Source organism: Vulpes lagopus, chromosome 1 (genome assembly GCF_018345385.1).
Source record: "Vulpes lagopus strain Blue_001 chromosome 1, ASM1834538v1, whole genome shotgun sequence".
Classification (NCBI taxonomy): Eukaryota; Metazoa; Chordata; class Mammalia; order Carnivora; family Canidae; genus Vulpes; species Vulpes lagopus.
In genome coordinates this window covers 65,408,095-65,428,476 of record NC_054824.1, presented here as the reverse complement: position 1 = coordinate 65,428,476, position 20,382 = coordinate 65,408,095, and the positions used below count along the sequence as shown (strand labels likewise).

General features: G+C 37.6%; 1 protein-coding gene across 1 annotated transcript in view; it reads left to right on the top strand.

The window, feature by feature from the left end:
- The window catches only part of DNAH8 (dynein axonemal heavy chain 8), a 340,697-nt gene that overhangs the window by 86,686 nt on the left and 233,629 nt on the right, over positions 1-20,382 (top strand). Inside the window, exons 23-28 of the mRNA XM_041748133.1 lie at positions 3,639-3,835; positions 4,370-4,496; positions 7,049-7,284; positions 9,551-9,655; positions 15,462-15,575; positions 17,085-17,147. Coding sequence (XP_041604067.1) covers positions 3,639-3,835; positions 4,370-4,496; positions 7,049-7,284; positions 9,551-9,655; positions 15,462-15,575; positions 17,085-17,147 — 842 coding nt within the window. The remainder of the gene's footprint in view (positions 1-3,638; positions 3,836-4,369; positions 4,497-7,048; positions 7,285-9,550; positions 9,656-15,461; positions 15,576-17,084; positions 17,148-20,382) is intronic.

Sequence of the window (20,382 nt, the reverse complement as noted above, 5' to 3'; positions counted from 1 at the left end):
TTTGAATAAAACATAACAATAAATTTATAACATTAGGGTAGGGAATAATTTTCAAGAACAAAGCTCAAACCATTGAAGAAAATATGCTTAAATTTGACTTCTTTATAAAGCATTCCTTAAAGAATCCTTAAATTTAAGTGATCATGCTGGAATCTTTAACAAAATGTCAGCAAACTGAATCCAGAAACATATAAAAAGAAGCATATATTATGACCAAAAGAGGCTTATCCAGAAATACACGGTTGGTTTAACACTCTAAAATACAACCTATTAATAAAATAAAGGACAAAATCACTTAATCACCTCAGTAGACACAGAAAGGATTTGGCAAAATCCAACTTTCTTTCATGATAAACATATTCAATGATCTAGGATTAGAACTGAACTTCTTCAACCTAATAAAAGGCAACTATGAAAAGCCTACAGTCAACATCATACTTAATGGTGAAAGACTAAATTATTTCCCCCTAAGATGAAGAACAAGTTAAGAATGCCAGCTTTCACAACGTCTATATAACATTATACTAGCAATTCGATCTGTATTTAATAAGTAATTAAAGATACGCAGATTGGAAAGGAAGAAACAAAACTGACTTTATTAACAGATAATATCACGTATGCAAAAACATCCTTGGAATACATACACATGCAAAATGATTAGAATTAACAAATGAGTTCAACAAGCGTACAGGGTATAAGATCAACATACAAAGCTCAATTGTATTTCTAAATACTAGAAATGAATAATCTGAAAATGAAATTAAAAAAACAATTTCTTTCACAATAATATCATAAAGAATAAATTTTACAGAAGAAATGTAAAGCCTGTACACTGGAAGCTACAAAACATTGCTGAAAGATACACCATGTTCATGGGTATCTTAGCAGTTAGGAGTCTCATTACTGCTAAGGTGGCAGTTCTCCCAAATTAATCTATAGATTTAGTGGAATCTCAATCAAAATCTCAGAAAGTCCCTTCACATGTGCTATCAAAAGTATGCATGTATTTTACGTACAGGGTTCGCTACACTAACAGCTCCACAGAGATTCCTGAATTCCCAATTGCACCTGAAATTGCACTGGAACCGCTGATGGCTGCGAACTTCCTAGATTGTTAAATAAAATAAATTATAATAAACTGTTAAAAAAAAAAAAGAAATGTTACAGAAATTGAGTTGATCCTGAGATTTGAATAGGGAGTAGGAAAATTCAAAGAAACTATAATATCCAATACAACTTTTAAGAAGGATATTAAAGCTGGAGTACGTGTGTGAGTTGATTTCAAAACATACTATAAAGTTACAGTAATCAAAACAGTGTAGTGTTGGCCTAAGGATAGACATTTAGATCAGTGGGATGGAATAGGCAATTCAGATATAAACTTCAGAGTCAACTGAGTTTCTGAAGGGATGTCGAGTCAAAAAATGGGGAAATGGGTTGTCTCTTTAATACATGGTGCTGGAACAATTAGACATATAGATGCAAAAAAATGAAATTGGTCTCTTACCTCACACCATGCAAAGAAATGAACACAAAGTCAATTACAGAAGAAATAAAACTATAAACATTTTAGAAGAGAACATGTAAGAAGTTTGTAATTTGAGGTTAGGCAAAAATTTGTCAGATAGGACAGCAAAAAACATGATCCATTACAAAGCAAATTGACAAATTGGACTTCAACCAAATTAAAAACTTTTGCTCTTTAAAATATATCATTTAAAAAATTAAAAAGGGGGATCCCTGGGTGGCGCAGCGGTTTGGCGCCTGCCTTTGGCCCGGGGCGCGATCCTGGAGACCCAGGATCGAATCCCACATCAGGCTCCCGGTGCATGGAGCCTGCTTCTTCCTCCGCCTGCGTCTCTGCCTCTCTCTCTCTCTCTGTGACTATCATAAATAAATAAAAGTTAAAAAAAAAATTAAAAAGGGAAGCCACACATTTGGAGAAAATATTTGCAACTTGTACATCTGATATAAAGTACTTGTATTCAGGATATATAAAGGACTCAAACTAAGTAATAAGATCATCACCCTCCCCAAATGGGCAAAAGATGAGTTCAACAAAGAAGATATATAACTAAAAAACACATAAAAAGATGCTCAACACCATTAGTTATTATGGAAATACAGGTTAAAATCATTATGATATACCACTGCACATCTATTGGAATTGGTAAAATTGAAAAATAATCTACTAATTTTTGACAAAGAACATGGAACTCTGATGCATCACTGAGGGAAGTGTATGAAATGGTATAGCTACTTTGAAACCAGTTTGACACTTAAAAACTTGAACATACCTGTATCATTTGGCTCAGGAATTCCATCCCTAGGAATTTACCCAAGAGAAATGAAATCATATATCCATGTAAAGATGTGAGTGTTCACTGCTGCATTATTTGTAATAGCTTCAAATTGCTAGCCAGACGTCCAAAAACTGGTCAGTGGACAAACAAAATGAGGCATAGCTACACAGTGGAATACTTCTGTGCAATAAAAGGGAATTGCCAGAACATGCAACATTAGTTACTTAATTAATTAAGCCAATGCCTTGTACTTTCTTTTGCTTTAATTTTGATTAAAATTAAGACAAAAGAATAAATGAGTGACCTGGTCTTAGAGGAGACTACGGCAGGTTCAATAGGAATGTCCTTTTAAGAGACGCTTCTCAGCTTTGGCTAATTGTTGCCATGCAGGAACATGTGCCCTGTACTACTAGATTAAATATTTTTATTTTCATTTATTTTTTAAAATTTTTTTGAGAGAGATAGAAGGGACAGAGAGAGAATCTTAAGCAGGCTCCATGCCCAACATGGAGTCCAATGTAGGGCTCGACATGGGGCTAGATCTCACAACCCTGAGATCATAACCTAAGCCAAAATCAAGAGTTGGACACTTAATCAACTCAGCCACCCAGGCACCTTAGATGAAACCTTTTTTATTTATTTATTTTGTATTTTTTTTTATTTTGATGAAACCTTTTTAAAAGAGAAGTTAGAAATCTGGAATTTTGCATGAACGATTATCCTTTTTAATTGTTCACAAACGCCTTGAAAAAAGTAAGGCATTGTTTGGGCCAAACAAAACTATCTGTATAGTTGGTTTGATGGAGAATACCTAATTGAAAATTTTGATCAAGAAGTGAAATGATCAGATTTTGGCAAGAGATATTTATAATGGTGGTTGATAGTGATTGCATGATCTCTATATACCAGATGCTGAGCTGAGGATGAACATATGTTGTCTCATTTAATCCTCTCAAGTATATCCATGAAGATCCAAAACTGGCCTAAGGTTATTTGGGTAATAAGCATGGTGCCTCTCTTTCAACCACCATGCTGTTTGGTAGAGCAACAATGTGAGCTCTTTTGACCTTTTCTCAGAGGAGTTATTTGGGTAGGAGGGTTTAATCAGTGTTTTTCAGTTCTTTTCTCTGAAAACAGTTTTCCCACATTAAAGAAATCTAGACCTCAAAATCTGACACAGTGGTTTAATAAGATTAAGTGAAGGTTTAAAGGAATAGCTCTTAATTATTTGGAGGGAGAGTCTTTTAAAAACTACAAAGGTCTATAAATATTAACATTGATAATATTTAAAGTTGAATAGAAAAGTAATCTACATATAAAAACATGTGTTTTCAGAATCCTTTGAAGAAATTATTCCTGCACGGAAACTGAAGAATTTTTATCCAGGGGTAGCAGAGCACAAAGATATTTCCAAGTTGGTTCTTCTCCTTTCTTCTTCTGTGAATTCTCTACGAAAGGTGGCTCATGAGGCCTTGCAGGACTTTCAGAAGTACAAGACGCTCTGGACAGAGGACCGGGATGTGAAAGTGAAGGTGTATTTCTGCTGCCTGGGATGTAGTTTGGGTTTGAATCGTTTGTATCTAACTTGCATGAGAGGAACAGGAAAGTGTTAGTGATTGTGACAGGAACTCATGAGCAGAGATCAGGAATCTGTAAATGCTAAGCACCTAACATATTAGAGTTTCTGCAATTTTCACATTGACACTCTGAGGCAACTGAGAGGAAGGAGGCTCAGATAGATTTCTTTTAATTTGTGTAAACAACTGAGTACCAATTAGGCTCCAGACACATTCGGAGGCTGGGTATTCAAGAGTATATTACACTTACAGAGATTCAGCTGTATTTTTGGCTAGAGACTCAAGGACACATGAATAACTTAGTTATTCCTGGTAGGCTATGACATTCTCTCACATAGCTTCATTTTCCAATACTATCAGTTCATCCCTTTCTTTACTGAGCCACTGGCCTGATGTACAAGTGGATAAGTATATATATATTTTTTAAAAAGGGCAGTGTGCGATTTATACTGTCAAAAAACTAAAGAAAACATTGTTTCTTTACTACAGGAGTTTTTGGCTAACAACCCCTCTCTGACTGAAATCAGATCAGAAATTCTACACTTCGCCACTTTTGAACAGGAGATTGATGAATTGAAGCCTATTATTGTTGTGGGAGCACTGGAATTGCATACAGGTGTTTTAATAATATTATGTAAAGTATTTGTATTTTCACATGAAATGTTGCCTTATTTAGAAAGCAGTTATGAGGGACGCCTGGGTGGCTCAGTGGTTGAGCATCTGCCTTCAGCTCAGGTCATGATCCCAGGGGCCTGGGATCAAGTCCTGCATCAGGCTCCCTACAGGGAGCCTGCTTCTCCCTCTGCCTGTGTCTCTGCCTCTTTCTGTGTGTCTCTCATGAATAAGTAAATAAAATCTTAAAAAAAAGAAAGAAAGTTATGAATCTACTTCGGTACCATACTGTAAATATCAAATATTTCCAGACCACCAATATTGTTCATATATATGTTGTATAAATGCATATATATAATTTGTATGTTATATAATATACTATTATATATTATTTGTAAATAGTACTATACTAGGGTGGCTTAATATACTGACTATAATGCAATTCCCCAATTGGCAGTCAGACAACTAAACTATAGGTGAAACTCCTTTTCAGGTTTCTATGAGGAGGGAGTTGTATACATGAGCTAGGAGTCAAACAATTTGAGGTTTCCTGAGAAGTTAATCCATTTGGGGTTAGAGTATCAAAGGATGATGAAACAGCCACTTACTATCTGAAATAAAAAGCCCAAACTTATTTTATTGATTACGAGAGTAAGGAAGAGTGATGCTGGGCAGGCACAGTGTCCCCTGCAGAGTGCATTCATATTGGGTGTCTGGACAGCACGGGGTTTAAGGACTGTGGGTATAAATAGGTTATTATCATCTGTAGAAGATGTTTACTCAAATGAGACTGTTGTTTGGTTGGCACTCAGAGATGGGCTTATTAAATAGGTTCTTTTTGATTGGTTGACATTCAGAAGGAAGGGCCCGATCCTGATTGGTTGGCAAACGTATGTGAGGGTCCTGCCTGGGTGGCTCAGTGGTTGAGCATTTGCCTTTGGCTCATCCTGATTCCAGGGTCCTGGTATGAGTCCCACATTGGGTTCCCCTTGGGGAGCCTGCTTCTCCCCCTGCCTGTTTCTGCCACAGTCTCTGTGTCTCTCATGAATAAATAAATAAAATCTTTTTTTTTTTTTTTTTTTTAAGTATGTGAACTGAGGTCAGTTGGTCTATGGCTTGGGTTTAAAACTGGGATATGGTGGCTACTTACTGCCATGGTTACAGCAGTACAGTATTATCCGAAGTTTTTGAGAAGATTTTATTCTCAGGAAGTGTTTGAATGACCCATTTTACATCAATCTACATATTAAGTAGACTTTCAGATCTATCCTTAAAAAGTAAGTGTAACCATGGCTCTCAAATTTGACTATGAAGGTTACCTGACCTCTTTAATTCCATCTCTTCTGCTGGTAACAATGACAGTACTCACCTCATGAGCTGCTTTAGATGAGACACTTAGCATTCTACCTGGAACATATCTGATGTTCAATAAATATTGAATACTGTTTTTTAAAAAGATTTATTTATTTGAGAGAGAGAGAGTGCGCACATGGTGTGGGGGTAGGGACAAACGGAGAGGGCGAGAGAATCTCAAGTAGACTCCCAGCTGAGCATGGAGCCCAACTTAGGGCTCGATCCCACCACCTAAGATCCTGACCTGAGCCGAAATCAAGAGTCAGCAGCTCAACCAACTGAGTCACCCAGGCTCCCCTTAAATACTGTTATTATATCTATCAAGAAGGAATTTAATTTGGGGAACAGTCACAAGTACTTGAAGAGAATATTTAGTTAGAAATCAGAAACTACGCCTTGGGCAATAATTCCAAGTAGACTTTTGGAAAGTTAGTTTACCTATTATTTAAATTTCCTATTTGTTTTCTCATAGTGGGTAGCACTGTGATTTCTCATACAAAAATCAACTCTAGCACAGTGTCAGAGTTGGCTGGGGGCTCAGTTCTTTTTTTTTTTTTTTTTTAGATTTTATTTATTTATTCATGAGATACACACACACACACACACACACACACACAGAGGCAGAGACACAGGCAGAGGGAGAAGCAGGCTCCATGCAGGGAGCCTGACATGGGACTTGATCCCAGGTCTCCAGGATCACATCCTGGGCTGAAGGTGGCACTAAACCGCTGAGCCACCCGGGCTGCCCATGGGGGCTCCATTCTAGAGAGAGGAAACTAAGAAATGGAATAGGCAGCAGCAGTTCTAAAGAAGGGGAAGAGTGGGCTGAATGCTTGGGGCCTGAGGAAAAGGAGACTAGGCCTGTAAAGTGCAGACTCCATGAGAGGATCTCACAGCCTCAACCAACAAGCCAGCTGCGTGTCTCCTCTCAGGCCACCATCAACTCAGCTCCCTAGTCTTCTCAGTCTAACTGTTGGAAGTTGATGGGGGAGCAACCATGTTGCAAGCCTGGTGGGGCTAGGGCCCAAGGGGTACCAAGAGAAGTAAAGAAGAATGTGTAGGAATTGATAAGATAGAGTTGACTAGTTAGAGCTGTGGTCATCAGATAGGACAGTGCAGTTATAAATGCTCAGATTAGACATGAAGTAAATAGTGACAGAATGCCAGGTGTATTCCATTTTGATCTTTCTCTCTCTACCCCAGAGCCAATGAAGTTGGCCTTATCCATTGAGGCTAAGGCATGGAAGATGTTACTCTGTCGATACTTGAATGAAGAGTACAAAAAGAAAATGTCCGACATGATAGCATTCATCAATGAATACTTGAAAAAATTATCTAGACCCATTCGTGATTTAGATGATGTCAGGTTTGCAATGGAAGCCTTATCGTCTATCCGTGATAATGAAATTCAAATGGACATGACTTTGGGACCAATTGAAGTAAGAAGTAATCACATTTTTCTGTCTGAAATGCCTTTTTTTTTTTAAGAGAGACACACTAAAAAATTGATCCTGTTAACGTATATCCTTCATCTATTTTATGGCATAGTCTGTCTGTTTCTCCTTTCCTATTTGATGTCCTTGGAGGGGTTTTGACAATTACCAACAGTGAACAGTACGCAAAGGAATATATTAATATATTAACATTGCTGAACTGCTCTAGACAGTGTTTGTTTTTTTATGCTAGCACCAACATTTTACAGAAATGAATGGTTGTATTCTTTTATGTCAATCTTAACATGTTAGGCAAGTTCCCCAAATATCTTTGGCTTTCCTTAGAAACCACTTATAGGTCTCATTCATGACCAGTGGCATACCAAGGGAAGCATGGTGGGAGCAATCTACTTAGGCTTAATAGTAAATTGTTTGAACCAACATCAAGCAGAGATTTTTTAGGGTAGAGTACTATATTAGTTTCCTACTTCGGCTATAACAAATTACCATAAACCTAATGGCTTAAAACAACATAAATGTATTATTTTACACTTTTACAGATCATAAATCTGAAAATGAATTTTATGGGGCTAAAATCAAGATGTCAGAAGGGCTGTACTCTTTCTGGAGGCTTCAGGAGAGAGTCTGTGCCTTGTCTTTTCTAGCTTCCAGAAGCCACCTGCATTCCTTGACTCCCAACCACCCCCAGCAATGGTGTCACTCCTGCCCCTGCTTCAGTCTTCACGTCTTCTCTGGCTTGACTCTCCTGCCTCCCTCTTTCCCTTATATGGACCTTTGGGTCCACCCGGTTTGTCCAGGATAATCTTCCTATCTTAAGTTTTTTTTTCTTAACTTAATCGCATCTACAAAGTCCCTTTTGTCATGTAAAGTAACACAATCAAAAGCTCTGGAGATTGAGATGTGGACAATGTTGGAGAGACCATTATTTTGTCTACCCAAGTATTTTATGACTGATATTTAAATTCTTAGTTCATGGTGATAATAAAAATACGACTCTTAATTTATTACTATTATTTTTAAGAGAGAGGGAGCACATGTGAGTCAGTGGTGGAGGAGGGGCAGAGAGAGAAAGGGAGAGAATGAATCTTAAGTAGGTTTCATGCCCAGTGCAGACCCCAGTGTGGGGCTTGATCTCACAACTCTGAGATCACAACCTGAGTTGAAATCAAGAGTTGGACGCTTAACCAACAGTCATCCAGGTGCCCCAGAAACTATTCTTCAGCATAAATTCTTTTAATAAATCCAATTGCCAATCCATCCCTTTGACAATCCAAGTTTCTTTTCTTCAGAGTATCTCCCACATCATTGTTTCATTCTATTCTTTACATAGCCGACCCATATTGTAAGAGTAATGAGATGATATTTTGCATGGTGTTGCCCAAGATCAAAGAGGAGAGAGAGAAAATTGTTCTAGGGATATTTTCTAGGATAATATTTTCTAGGATAGTGTTTCTCTCTTCCTTTCCTTTCCTTTCCTTTCCTTTCCTTTCCTTTCCTTTCCTTTCCTTTCCTTTCCTTTCCTTTCCTTTCCTTTCCTTTCCTCTTTCCTTTCACCTTTCCTTTCCTTTCCCTTCCTTTCCTTTCCTTTCCTTTCCTTTCCTTTCCTTTCCTTTCCTTTCCTTTCCTTTCCTTTCCTTTCCTTTTTCTTTTCTTTTCTTTTCTCCTGCTTTATGCCCAGCACAGAGCCCAACATGGGGCTTGAACTCATGACTGTGAGATCAAGACCTGAGGCAAGATCGAGAGTTGGTTTCTTGAGATGCCTGGATGGCTCAGTGGTGAGCATCTGCCTTTGGCTCAGGTCGTGATGCTGGGATCCTAGGATTGAGGACCAGGGCTCCCCACATGGTGCCTGCTTCTCCCTCTGCCTATATCTCTGCCTCTCTCTCTCTCTCTCTCTCATGCATAAAGAAATAAAATCTTAAAAAAAAAAAAGCTTGTTGATTAACCAAGTGAGCCACCCAGGCACCCCAATTAGCATAGTATTTCAAAATGATCTGCTTACATCTCCATCAGAATCACCTAGATGCTTATTAAATGCAGATTTTGGGACCTAAGATCTAGAGTCAGTATCTGGCATCAGGGAGAATCTAGAGGTGCTTTATATACATGCTCAATTTTTGGAACTACTCTTCTAGAATATACTCTCTTCTTCTAAGAATGGGAAGAATAAGAATGTGTTTCTAGAAGGCATCTAAATCATTTGGCATTTGATTTCCTTGTGATGTTTCTGAACTCTACTCCCACTTTCCAGGAAGCCTATGCCATTTTAAACAGATTTGAAGTTGAAGTGACCAAAGAAGAATCAGAAGCAGTAGATACTTTGAGATATTCTTTCAACAAATTACAGAGCAAAGCTGTAAGTACAATTTAATTCTTATTTTTTTATAAGTTGCTATCTCTAGAAAAAATTTTTCATACATTTTAAAGCTTAAATATATATTATTTTAATACCCTTATTGAGATATAATTTATATACCATGAAATTTACCTTTTCAAAGTATATAGTTCAGTGATTTTTAGTATATTCATAGAGTTACACAACCACCATCATTATCTAGTTTTAGAACCCTTTCATCTTCCCAAGAGAAGCCCCCATACCTATTAGCAACCACTCCTTCTCCCTTTTATCCTAGTCCCTGGCAATCATGAATCTACTTTTCTGTCTCTATGGATTTGCCTTTTCTGGATGTGTAATATAGATGGACATACACAATATGTAGCCATTTGTGACTGGCTTCTTTCATTTCTCATGTTTTAAGGCTTATCCATGTTGTCCTCTGAATGACTGCTTTATTTTCCTAACAGCTAATGATGTTGAGCATCTTTTCATGTACTTATTGGACATACATCCATCTTGCTTGGAGAAATGTGAATTTAAATCCTTTGCTTTTAAAAAGAATAGGTTATCTTTTTATTTTTGAGCTGTAAGAATTTTTTTTTTAATATTTTGGATATAAGCCCCATATGAAAGGATTCGCAAATATCTTCTCTCATTCTATGGATTGTCTTCTCAATTTCTTTTTTTTCAAGTTTTTATTTGAATTCAATATAGTTAACATATAGTAGTACAATATTAATTTCAGATGTACAATATAGTGATCGAACACCTCCATACAACACCTGGTGCTCATCATAAGTGCACTCCTTAATCCCCATCACCTATTTAACCCATTCCACCTCACCCACCTCCCATCTGGTAACTGTCAGTTTGTTCTCTATAGTTGAGTCTGTTTCTTGGTTTGCATCTCTCTTTTTTTTTTCCCTTTGCTCCTTTGTTTTTGTTTCTTAAATTCAACGTATGAGTGAAATCATAATGGTATTTATCTTGCTCTGACTTATTTCACTTAGCATAATATATCCATGTTGTTGCAAATGGCAGGACTTCATTCTTTTTTATGGTTGAGTAATATTCAATTGTATATGTATACCACATCCAAACAAAAAGCTTCTGCACAGCAAAGGAAACTATCAACAAAACTAAAAGGCAGCCTTCAAAATGAGAGAAAATATTTACAGATGATACATTTGATGAAGGGTTAGCATCCAAAACATATGAAGATCTTATAAAACTCAAAACCTCAAAAATGAACTTGAAATTAAAAAATGATTAGAAGATATGAGTAGACATTTTTCCAAAGAAGACATACAGGTGGCCAGCAGACATATGAAAAGATGCTCAACATCAGTCATCATCAGGGAAATGCAAATCAAAACTACCATGAGATATCACCTCACACTTATCAGAATGGCTAAAATCAATAATACAAGAAACAACAGGTGTTGGCAAGGATGTGGAGAAAGGGGGACCCTCTTGCACTGTTGCTGGGAATGGAAACTGTGCAGCCACTGTGGAAGACAATGTGGAGGATCCTCAAAAGGTTAAAAATAGAACTATGCTATGATCCAGCAATAACACTACTAGGTATTTATTCAAAGAATACAAAAACACTAATTTAAAGGGATACACACAGACTGATGTTTATAGCAGCATTATCTAGAAGAGCCAAAGTTGGAAGCAGCTCAAGTGTCTATTAACTGATGAATGGATAAAGATGTCTTTTCAGTTTCTTGATGGTGTCTTTCTTTTCTTCTTCTTCTTTTTTACTGTATTAAAAGACACATAACATAAAAATTTACCATCTTTATCATTTTTTAAAGTGTACAGTTCAATGGTATTAAAGACATTCGCCTTGTTGTGTAGCCATTATTACTATATATCCCTATTACTCCTTTCACCTTATATATCTGAAATTCTGTGCCTAATTAACAGTAACTCCACATTTTCCCTTCCACTCCAGTCCCTGGTAACCACCATTCTACTTCCTGTCTCTGAATTTGAAGTACAAAGTTTTTTAATTTCGATGAAGTCCAATTTATCTATTTTTTTCTTTTGTTGCTTGTGATTTAGTATCATAGCTAGAAAACAACTGTCAAATCCAGGGTCATAAAGACTTACTACTATCTTTTCTTATGTCAATTTTATAATTTTAGCCCTTATATTTAGATTTCTGATACATTTAGATTTCTGAGGTAATTGTTGTGTGATGGGAGTTAGGGGTCCAACTTCATGCAGAAAATGCATGTGGATTTCCAGTTGTCTCAGCACCATTTGTTGAAAAGACTATCCTTTCACCAACAAATTATCTTGGCACCCTTGTTGAAAATCAATTGGCCATAAATGTAGGGAGTTATTTCTGGACTCTCAATTCTATTCTGTTGACTCATATGTCCATCCCTGTGCTAGTAACCTATTGGCTTAATTACTATAACTTTGTGCTAAGTTTTTTTTTTAATCATGGTGAAATACACAAAGCTTTTACCATCTTAACTATTTTTTAAAGATCTATTTACTGGGGATCCCTGGGTGGCTCGGTAGCTTAGTGCCTGCCTTCGGCCCAGAGTGTGATCCTGGAGTCCTGGGATCGAGTCCTGCATTGGGCTCCCTGTGTGGGGCCTGCTTCTCTCTCTGCCTGTGTCTCTGCCTCTCTCTCTGTGTGTCTCTCATGAATAAATAAATAAAATCTTTTAAAAAAAGATTATTTATTTGAGATAGAGAAAGAGAGAGTAGGGGGGAGGGGCTGAGGGAGAGGGAGAGAGAGACTTGAGCAGAGCTTAAGAGCTCAGAGTCCAGCACAGGGCTAGATCTCACCAACTTGACATCACAACGTGAGCCAAAACCAAGAGTTGGATGCTTAACTGACTGCACCATCCAGACACTTCTCATCTTAACTATTTTTAAGTGTACAATTCAGTAGTGTTAAGTCTGTTCACATTGTTGTGCAACCAATCTCCAAAATTTTTCATCTTGCAAAACTGAAATTCTATATTCATTAAATAATAACTCCTGATTTCTCTCTTTCCCCAGTTCCAACCAGCATTCTGCTTTCTGCCTCTATAAATTTGACTACTTTTGGTACCTCATATAAGTAGAATCATACAATATTTGCCTTCTTGTGGCTGACTTATTTCACTTAGCATAAGTGAAAAGTCCTCAAGTTTCATCCATGTTGTAGCAGGTGACAGGATTTCCTTTCTTTTCAAGACTGACTACTATCGCATTGTATATATGTGCCACATTTTGTTTATTCATTCATCTTGCAGTGTTCATTTAGGTTGCTTCCATCTTTTGGCTTTTGTGAATAATGCTGCTATGGACATGAAAGTGCAGATATCTCTTTGAGACTCCACTTTTAATTCTTTTGGATATATACCCAGGAATAGAATTGGTGTATCATATAGTATCATTTTTTAACTTTTTGAGATCCACTATACTGTTTTCCATTGCAGCCACATCATTTTACATTCCCATCAACCGTGGGAAAAGGTTCCAATTTCTCCACATCCTTGCCAACACTTGTTATTTTGTATTTTCTTGATAGTGAGCATCCTAATTGGTGAGGTGATACCTCATTGTGGTTTTGATTTGCAATTCTCTCATGTTACATGATATTGAGCATCCTTTTATATACTTACTGTCCATTTGTATATTTTATTTGGAAAAAAGTCTATTTGCCTTTGCCTATTTTAAAGTCCTTTGCCTATTTTAAAATTGAGCTGTTTGTGGTTTTGTTGTTGTTGAAATGTAGGAGTTCTTTATATATTCTGGATATTAATACATATCAGATATATGATTTAAAAATACTTTCTCTTATCCCATAGGGTCCCTGTTCACTCTATTGATTGTATCCTTATAATTCCATTTACTTCTGTAAAGTAGGTGGTGATAATCCCCTCTTTCATTCTTAATTTTAGTAATTTGAGTCCTTACTCTTTTTTTCTTGGTTAGCCGAGGCGAAGCTTCATCAATTCTGTTCATCTTTTCAAAGATGAAATTTTTAGTTTGTTGATTTCTTTATTGTTTACCTATACTCTATATCATTTACCTGTGCTGCAATTTTTATTCTATCCTTCTGTTTGTTTTGGATTTAATTTGTTCTTTGTCTAGTTTGTGAAGGTGGATGGTTAGGTTAAATGATTTGAGATCTTTTTTCTTGTCATGCAGGCATTTTTAGCTATAAACTTCTCTCTACACATTTTTGAAGTTGATATTTATACAGTTAAACAGTAAAAATGAAGTCCAAGGGAAGATCCAGATTTTTTAATTATAGTGGAAATTTTTATTGAATATTAATTAAACATTGGCTTAAAGTTTTTTGTTTGTGGAGAGATTTGTCACTGAGATTGAAGCAAAGCAGACTAGCAAGCACCCAGAGCTGAAATTGGGGTCATGACTTGTGATCCCAGCTCTGCCACCAGCCAGTTGGGTGATCTTATGCAAGTTAATAACCTTCATTTCTCAGTTTCTTCATGTGATCATTTAGGAATACGTTAGGAATTTTTTATACATGGTTATGAGACTTCCTTGAGGTAATGTGTATAAAATGCTTTTTAAAAATACTCATGTTTATTTAAATGCTCAATATTGAATATTCACTTATTTTAAAAAACGATTGCTGATTTAGTCAGAAAATTGCATCTTGGGAAGGAAATGGAGAACCCTAGGTTGAGATTTAGTGAAGCCCAACTTTCTGTTACTGTTCAATGTAAAAGATTCACTTGGGTTGTTCTATCTTTTTTTTTTCTTTTCTTCTTTTCTTTCTTAAATTATTTTTTTAATTCAAATTCAGTTAGCCAACATATAGTACATCCTTAGTTTTAGATGTAGTGTTGTAGTTGCATACAACACCCAGGGCTCATCACAGGACATGGCCTTCTTAATGCTCGTCACCCAGTTACCCCATCTCTGCACCCACCTCCCCTCCAGCAACCGTCAGTTTGTTTCCTGTAGTTAAGAGTCTCTCATGGTTTGTCTCCCTCTCTGATTTCTTCCCATGCAGTTGTTCTATCTCTTGAACTGTTAGTGTTAAACCTGTTGGCCCATCCTTTCGTACAATCACCATTAATCTGAAGTTTTTTAAAAAACCCAGAACCACACTGCTGGGTTTTAAATCTTGACATTGCCTCATGCTGATGTGGGACCTTGGGGAAGTTACTTAATGTCTCTATGCCTCAGTTTTCTCAACTGTAAAATGAATATAATATCAGTATTTACCACACAGCATTGTCATGAGGATTAAATGAATTAACACAGGTGAAAAGCCTGACAGTAAGTATGAATTAAGTGCTAGCTATTATGATTGAAGGTTTAAGCAGAGGCTTTTGAAGACTGTTATGGAGGGCATTCCTTATTTTTTTTTAATACCCAAGGTAATATGACTTTCTTTTAGGTGACTCTTCCAACCCTTGTGACCATGTAAACCTACCAGAAATTATTAATCCCAGATCTTCATCTGGCCTCAGAGACAGCATGTGACCCAGACTGCGCCTGTAAGCAGTAACTGTTTCTCCGGCCACAGTGATGACCTGAGCTGGATAGCCAGAAAACTTTTTCCTAACTGCAGTTACAGAAGATGGCTTTGCGTCTTGGGTCATGAACTAGAATGATTTGCGTCCCCTTTTGCTGCATTTGGGTTGTTTATTTCCCTTTGTTTTTTTGTTTTGTTTTGTTTTGTTTTTGTTTTTTTTAACCAGCATTGCAGAGATGCCCTTGTTCATACTGGACATCTGTGGGATAGCAAACTGGCTGGGATGGAATTATAGTTTTTATTTAAATACATTTTCATTTAAATAAATCTCATGTTGGGTATTCTTTTTTATTCTAGGTTTCTGTACAAGATGAACTAGTTCAAGTGCAGCCAAAGTTTAAGAGTAATCTTCTTGAGTCTGTGGAAGTTTTTCGTGAGGATGTAATGAACTTCGCAGAATCATATGAGGCGGTAATCTAAGTATTTGCATGCTGTGTGTTAAAATATTCTGTGGCATGTTTATATGAGATGACAGTGATGAATCTTGAGAAATATGCAGCAATTTGCACATTGTATATAAGAAGCTATATTTGCATATTTGTAGCTATCAGGAAAAAAAGGAGATAGCTAGTTTTTAAAAATCATTTTATAGAGGAAGAAAGAGAATTTAACCGTTAAAAGGAAAACAACTTTTGAGAACAAAAGGTCTGGTCTTATGCTTTCTCAGGCCAGAATGCTCATAGCTGAAAATGCAATGCACTTGTTGGAAGGCTGTAAGAAACTATAAATACCTAAATAGTAGGGTATTATGCAACTGATCTTTTTTTCACTAACCCTCAGAGAACCAAAGGGTCACTGAAAATAAATAATAAATGTCACACCTGGTCAGTCCTGCAGACTATTCAACCTGGCATCATGACTGTTAATGATCCTCCTCTTTGAAGTTAAACTCAGAAGTTGGATGTATTCCCCTAAAATATGCTACTTCCTTTAGTGGTCACAATGCGTCTAGATTCATAAGACATTTTAAGCCCTTAATAATAACCACATAGCACATTTTTTTACATGTACTAAACTTACCTATTTTCGTTGGATTTGTCAAGATTTTACGGCCCTGGGCAGCCCCGGTAGCGCAGCGGTTTAGCGCCGTCTGCAGCCCAGGGTGTGATCCTGGAGTCCCCGGATCGAGTCCCACGTCAGGCTCCTGCATGGAGCCTGCTTCTCCCTCTGCCTGTGTCTCTGCCTCTCTCTCTCTCTCTCTCTCTGTGTGTGTCTCAAATAAATAAATAAAACCTAAAAAAAAAAAAAAAGATTTTACGGCCCTATCATTTTATTATACTGGGAATCTGCTCTATTATTTAGCATATCCATAATATTCATGATTATACAGACCATCTGTGGTCCTTTTGCAACTGTGTTCTGGATGAAGGCCACCAACGACTGCATTTGCTTCTTTCAGCTGTTCAATCTATGTGCTCCTCTATTTCCATATTGGGCTGAACAATCAGTGAGAGAGAGGAGGCTGTCCTCAGAACTCTATATCAATAGTTATTCTAAGCATAAACACAGCATCATTGTTTATAACCATAAATGGAATGAAACAGAGCCCTAGTGGTGCAGGCTTCCTACAGGATGTAATTTTGGCACATTTTTTTAGTACCGATGTCATGCTCCTTTAAAAATGAATGGAAGTTAGAGTGAGGCAAATGTTCTAAAATTGATTGTGATCGTGGTTACACAACTCTGTGAATATACTAAAAGCCATTAAATTGTCCTTTTTAATGAGAGGTTGTATAGTATGTGAATTATATCTCAATAAAGCTGTAAAAACTAAATGAAATCTTCAGATATGGGACAAAATTAGACTAGATCAGATAAAAATCATGTTTATTTATTTAAAAGGAAATAATAGATAAACTCAATAAATTGATTAATACATGTGATTAAGAATTTAAATGGAGAGTATATTATTCATTACAGGAAGGACCCATGGTTCCAAATATTCCACCCCAAGAAGCTAGTAACAGGCTACAGATATTTCAGGTAAAACTTCATTTTTTTGTATGTCGACAATGTGTTGTTATTCTTTAAAGTAATTTTAGGGAAAAATTTATGTTGTTCTACCTTACAGTGGAAAAATTAATGTTTAAAGTACATCCAGATTTTAATTGTATTCTAATCTTTTAAATAATGTGATTGATTCCTTTTCTTGTATCCTTTGTGTTCTTCTCCACAGAATCTCTCCCTATTTTTAGAGACTAAGACTTTGATTTTGAACTTAAGTGTATACCTTATTCTGATTCCAAGTATCTCATTTGCATATAAATGGTAGAAATTCTTAGAATAAAATGTATCAAAATAAGATTTAAAATATTGACACATGGTTTCCCTATCTCCCCTCTGTATCCATTCCTTTCTTATCCATGACTTTAAACTTCCCAGCTCATTTGCCCTACCCTATACCCTGATCCAATGATCAGGCCAACCATTCACTATCTTTTTCTACACCCAGATTGCTGAGCACATCTAGAGAAAAATCACACACTCATTTGGGTTAATGTTTTGTGGATTCATGGATTCCTATGTAAGCTAGCCCCCCTGGGTCTATTAGTATCAGGCAGTTCTATTACTTGTTTCTGTTCTCTATCCTGTTTTCTGTTCCTGTTCCCTTTATGTTCCCTGTCCCACCTGCGTTCATAATCATTAGAAAATATTCATCAGTTGCCTATTATGTGTCTTGGTCAATAGAAAGATGATTAAGAAATGGTTCTTACCTCTAAGCTGCTAAAACCTGGTAGGGAGACAGTGAGCTGGAGAGATAGTAATTGCAAAACCATGTTTTGAGCACTATAATCTAGGTGTGAGAACTAGTGTTATGGATACAGGTGTAGGCAGCTCCCAACCAAAATGGGAGCTGAAGGGGCAGCCAGAGAAGGCTTCCTGGAAGAAGAGCCATCCAAGCTGCATCTTAAAGGGCTAGTTAGAGTTAGCCAGGGGAAGAAGAAAAACAAGTTAGAATTTGCACCTCCTACAAAGGCCAGAAATGAGGAAATAGGCAGGGAGATTTAGAGAGATGAAGGAGTGAAATGTGGGGTACAGTGGGCAGAGAAGATAGGGATGAGGGATGGGACAACAGAGTGGGCAGAAATCACCAATGAGAGGGCCTTGTAGGCCACGATAAGGAGCTCATAGCCTATCTTGGGGGCTGGAGGGCTCTATGCAAAGAACAATATGTCCAGATTGGAATTTTTAAAACAGTTGTGTGTTTAAACGATTTCTCTGGCATTAGTGTGGAGAATGCTTTGGGGGGAGGATGGTCATGTTGATGGCAGTTTCAGTAATGCAACCAGAAATTGTCAAGCTTGAGACTAAACAAATACACTTCAATGAAGAAACCTGCATGGAACATGAGTTTATTTAACAGGACCAACTTGATAGGCCTGGAGCCTGGGTGAAGGGGAAGAGAGGAAGATTTCCAGCTTGGGAAGATGGAAGAGGGTAGAGTTATTTACTGAAGTACGAGTGTGGGAGGAGTAGTTTTGAGATTAGTTTGAACAGACGACCTTGTCTCCAAATTTATAGAGACAATGTAGGGTGTGTTATGTAAATTTCAGAGAGCTGTGTTCCCCTTCCTGTCCCTGGGAGCTCTTTACTTCCTTTGCCCCTTCTTAGACGGATCCTTTTCTCCTAACATTTTCCTCTTAACTATCCTTCCCAATCAAATTTTAAAAGCCGCATGTCTTTCCTTTTTTAAAGGAACAATTATAAACATATCTCTCCGTTCTGTGCCCCCTTCTAGATGTTACTTTATTCCTCACCTTGCCCCACTTGCTGCCTGTATTTATATAATAACTCAGATAGCTTCCACAGTCATCCTACCAGGAGATACAGAGATGTCCAAAACCCAGTGTTTTCTACTTTACTAAGACTACCCGAGTTTTGCCCCAAATCAAGCCATAGGAAGGCTTTCTGTAGCTCCTAACTTTGTTTTGCCATGTGCTGGTTAGGTAATTCCAAATGTCCCATTACCTATGTCAGGGATGACTTATCACTTTACGATTGGGTTTTTCACCTCAAAGCAGATAAACGGAAGAGTGGAGTCAGCAATCTTGGGGAATGAAAAGACCCACAGCATTAGCCAAATGGGCAAAAAAAATACCAGCTTTGTCAGCAGGACAACCAAGTGTCCAGCAACTCCAGAAATCAGAGTAAAGTTGCACCCTGAGCCCAATGGGAAGCTCCTGCTTCTTTCCACAATCTAGATAGATCTTGGCACCTGCCTTTTAGGGGGCTTGGAGGGGACGGTGAGAACCGTTGCAGGTTCTCCTGAGAGGGGTAGTTCAGGCTTTTTCCATCAGAACCAAGTGGAATTCCTCATATGGTACCTAACTTTCAAGTATCTCCCTTGATTTTGGTGATTTAAATAGAAAACCCAGACCCAGATAAGAAAAATGGACTTGCAGCTGACCATAGATTAGTCAATTTGTGCAAAGTAAGGAAATCAACTGTCACAGAGCCCACTGTCTGTGCTGCTTGGCTCCGGGAGCAGGGTAGGGCTAGCCCAGTAAGTCTGGTAGATTTCTATAAGATAGGTTGTCTGTGCTGGCAGGGGTTTTCAGGGGATGCAGCAGGCACAAGCCTTTCACTTGGATATGATGTCCTTAGACAAAGTCCAGTCCCTTGTTATTGTTAAGGTTCTTTTGTCCTCAGGACAATAGTTTTAGTCCTCTTGGACTAAAACCAGATCCTTGCATCACCCTGATCCAGAACTTTATGTCAGACCTTGGAGGAGGCTCTGATTCTTTGCTATCTGAAGTCCCCAGAGTCCCAGGGAAAGGCCTGCCTTTCTGGAGGAGCCAGGATCAAGACTGATCTGCTCACCTAATGGCTGCCAGCTGAGTCAAGCAGAATCTCTCAGCAATAAAAGCACGATAATATAGATATGAATTAAAAAAGTAATAAGTTGGATGATAATAAGTGCCAAAGGGAAAAATAAAGCAGAGAAAGGGCATAATGTGCTAGGCTGTGTGTATGTAAGGTGGATGTGAACTTTAAAACTGCATCTCCAGGGGCACCTGGGTGGCTTAGTCAGTTAAGTATCTGCTTTTTGGTTCAGGTCATGATCCCAGGGTCCTGAGACCAAGCCCCACATCAGGCTTCCTCCTTGATGGGCAGCCTGCTTCTCCCTCTTCACTGTTTGTGTTCTCTCATGTGCATTCTCTCTCTCTTAAAATAAAACAAAATAAAATAGCATCTCCAGAGAAGGCCAGCTTGAAAA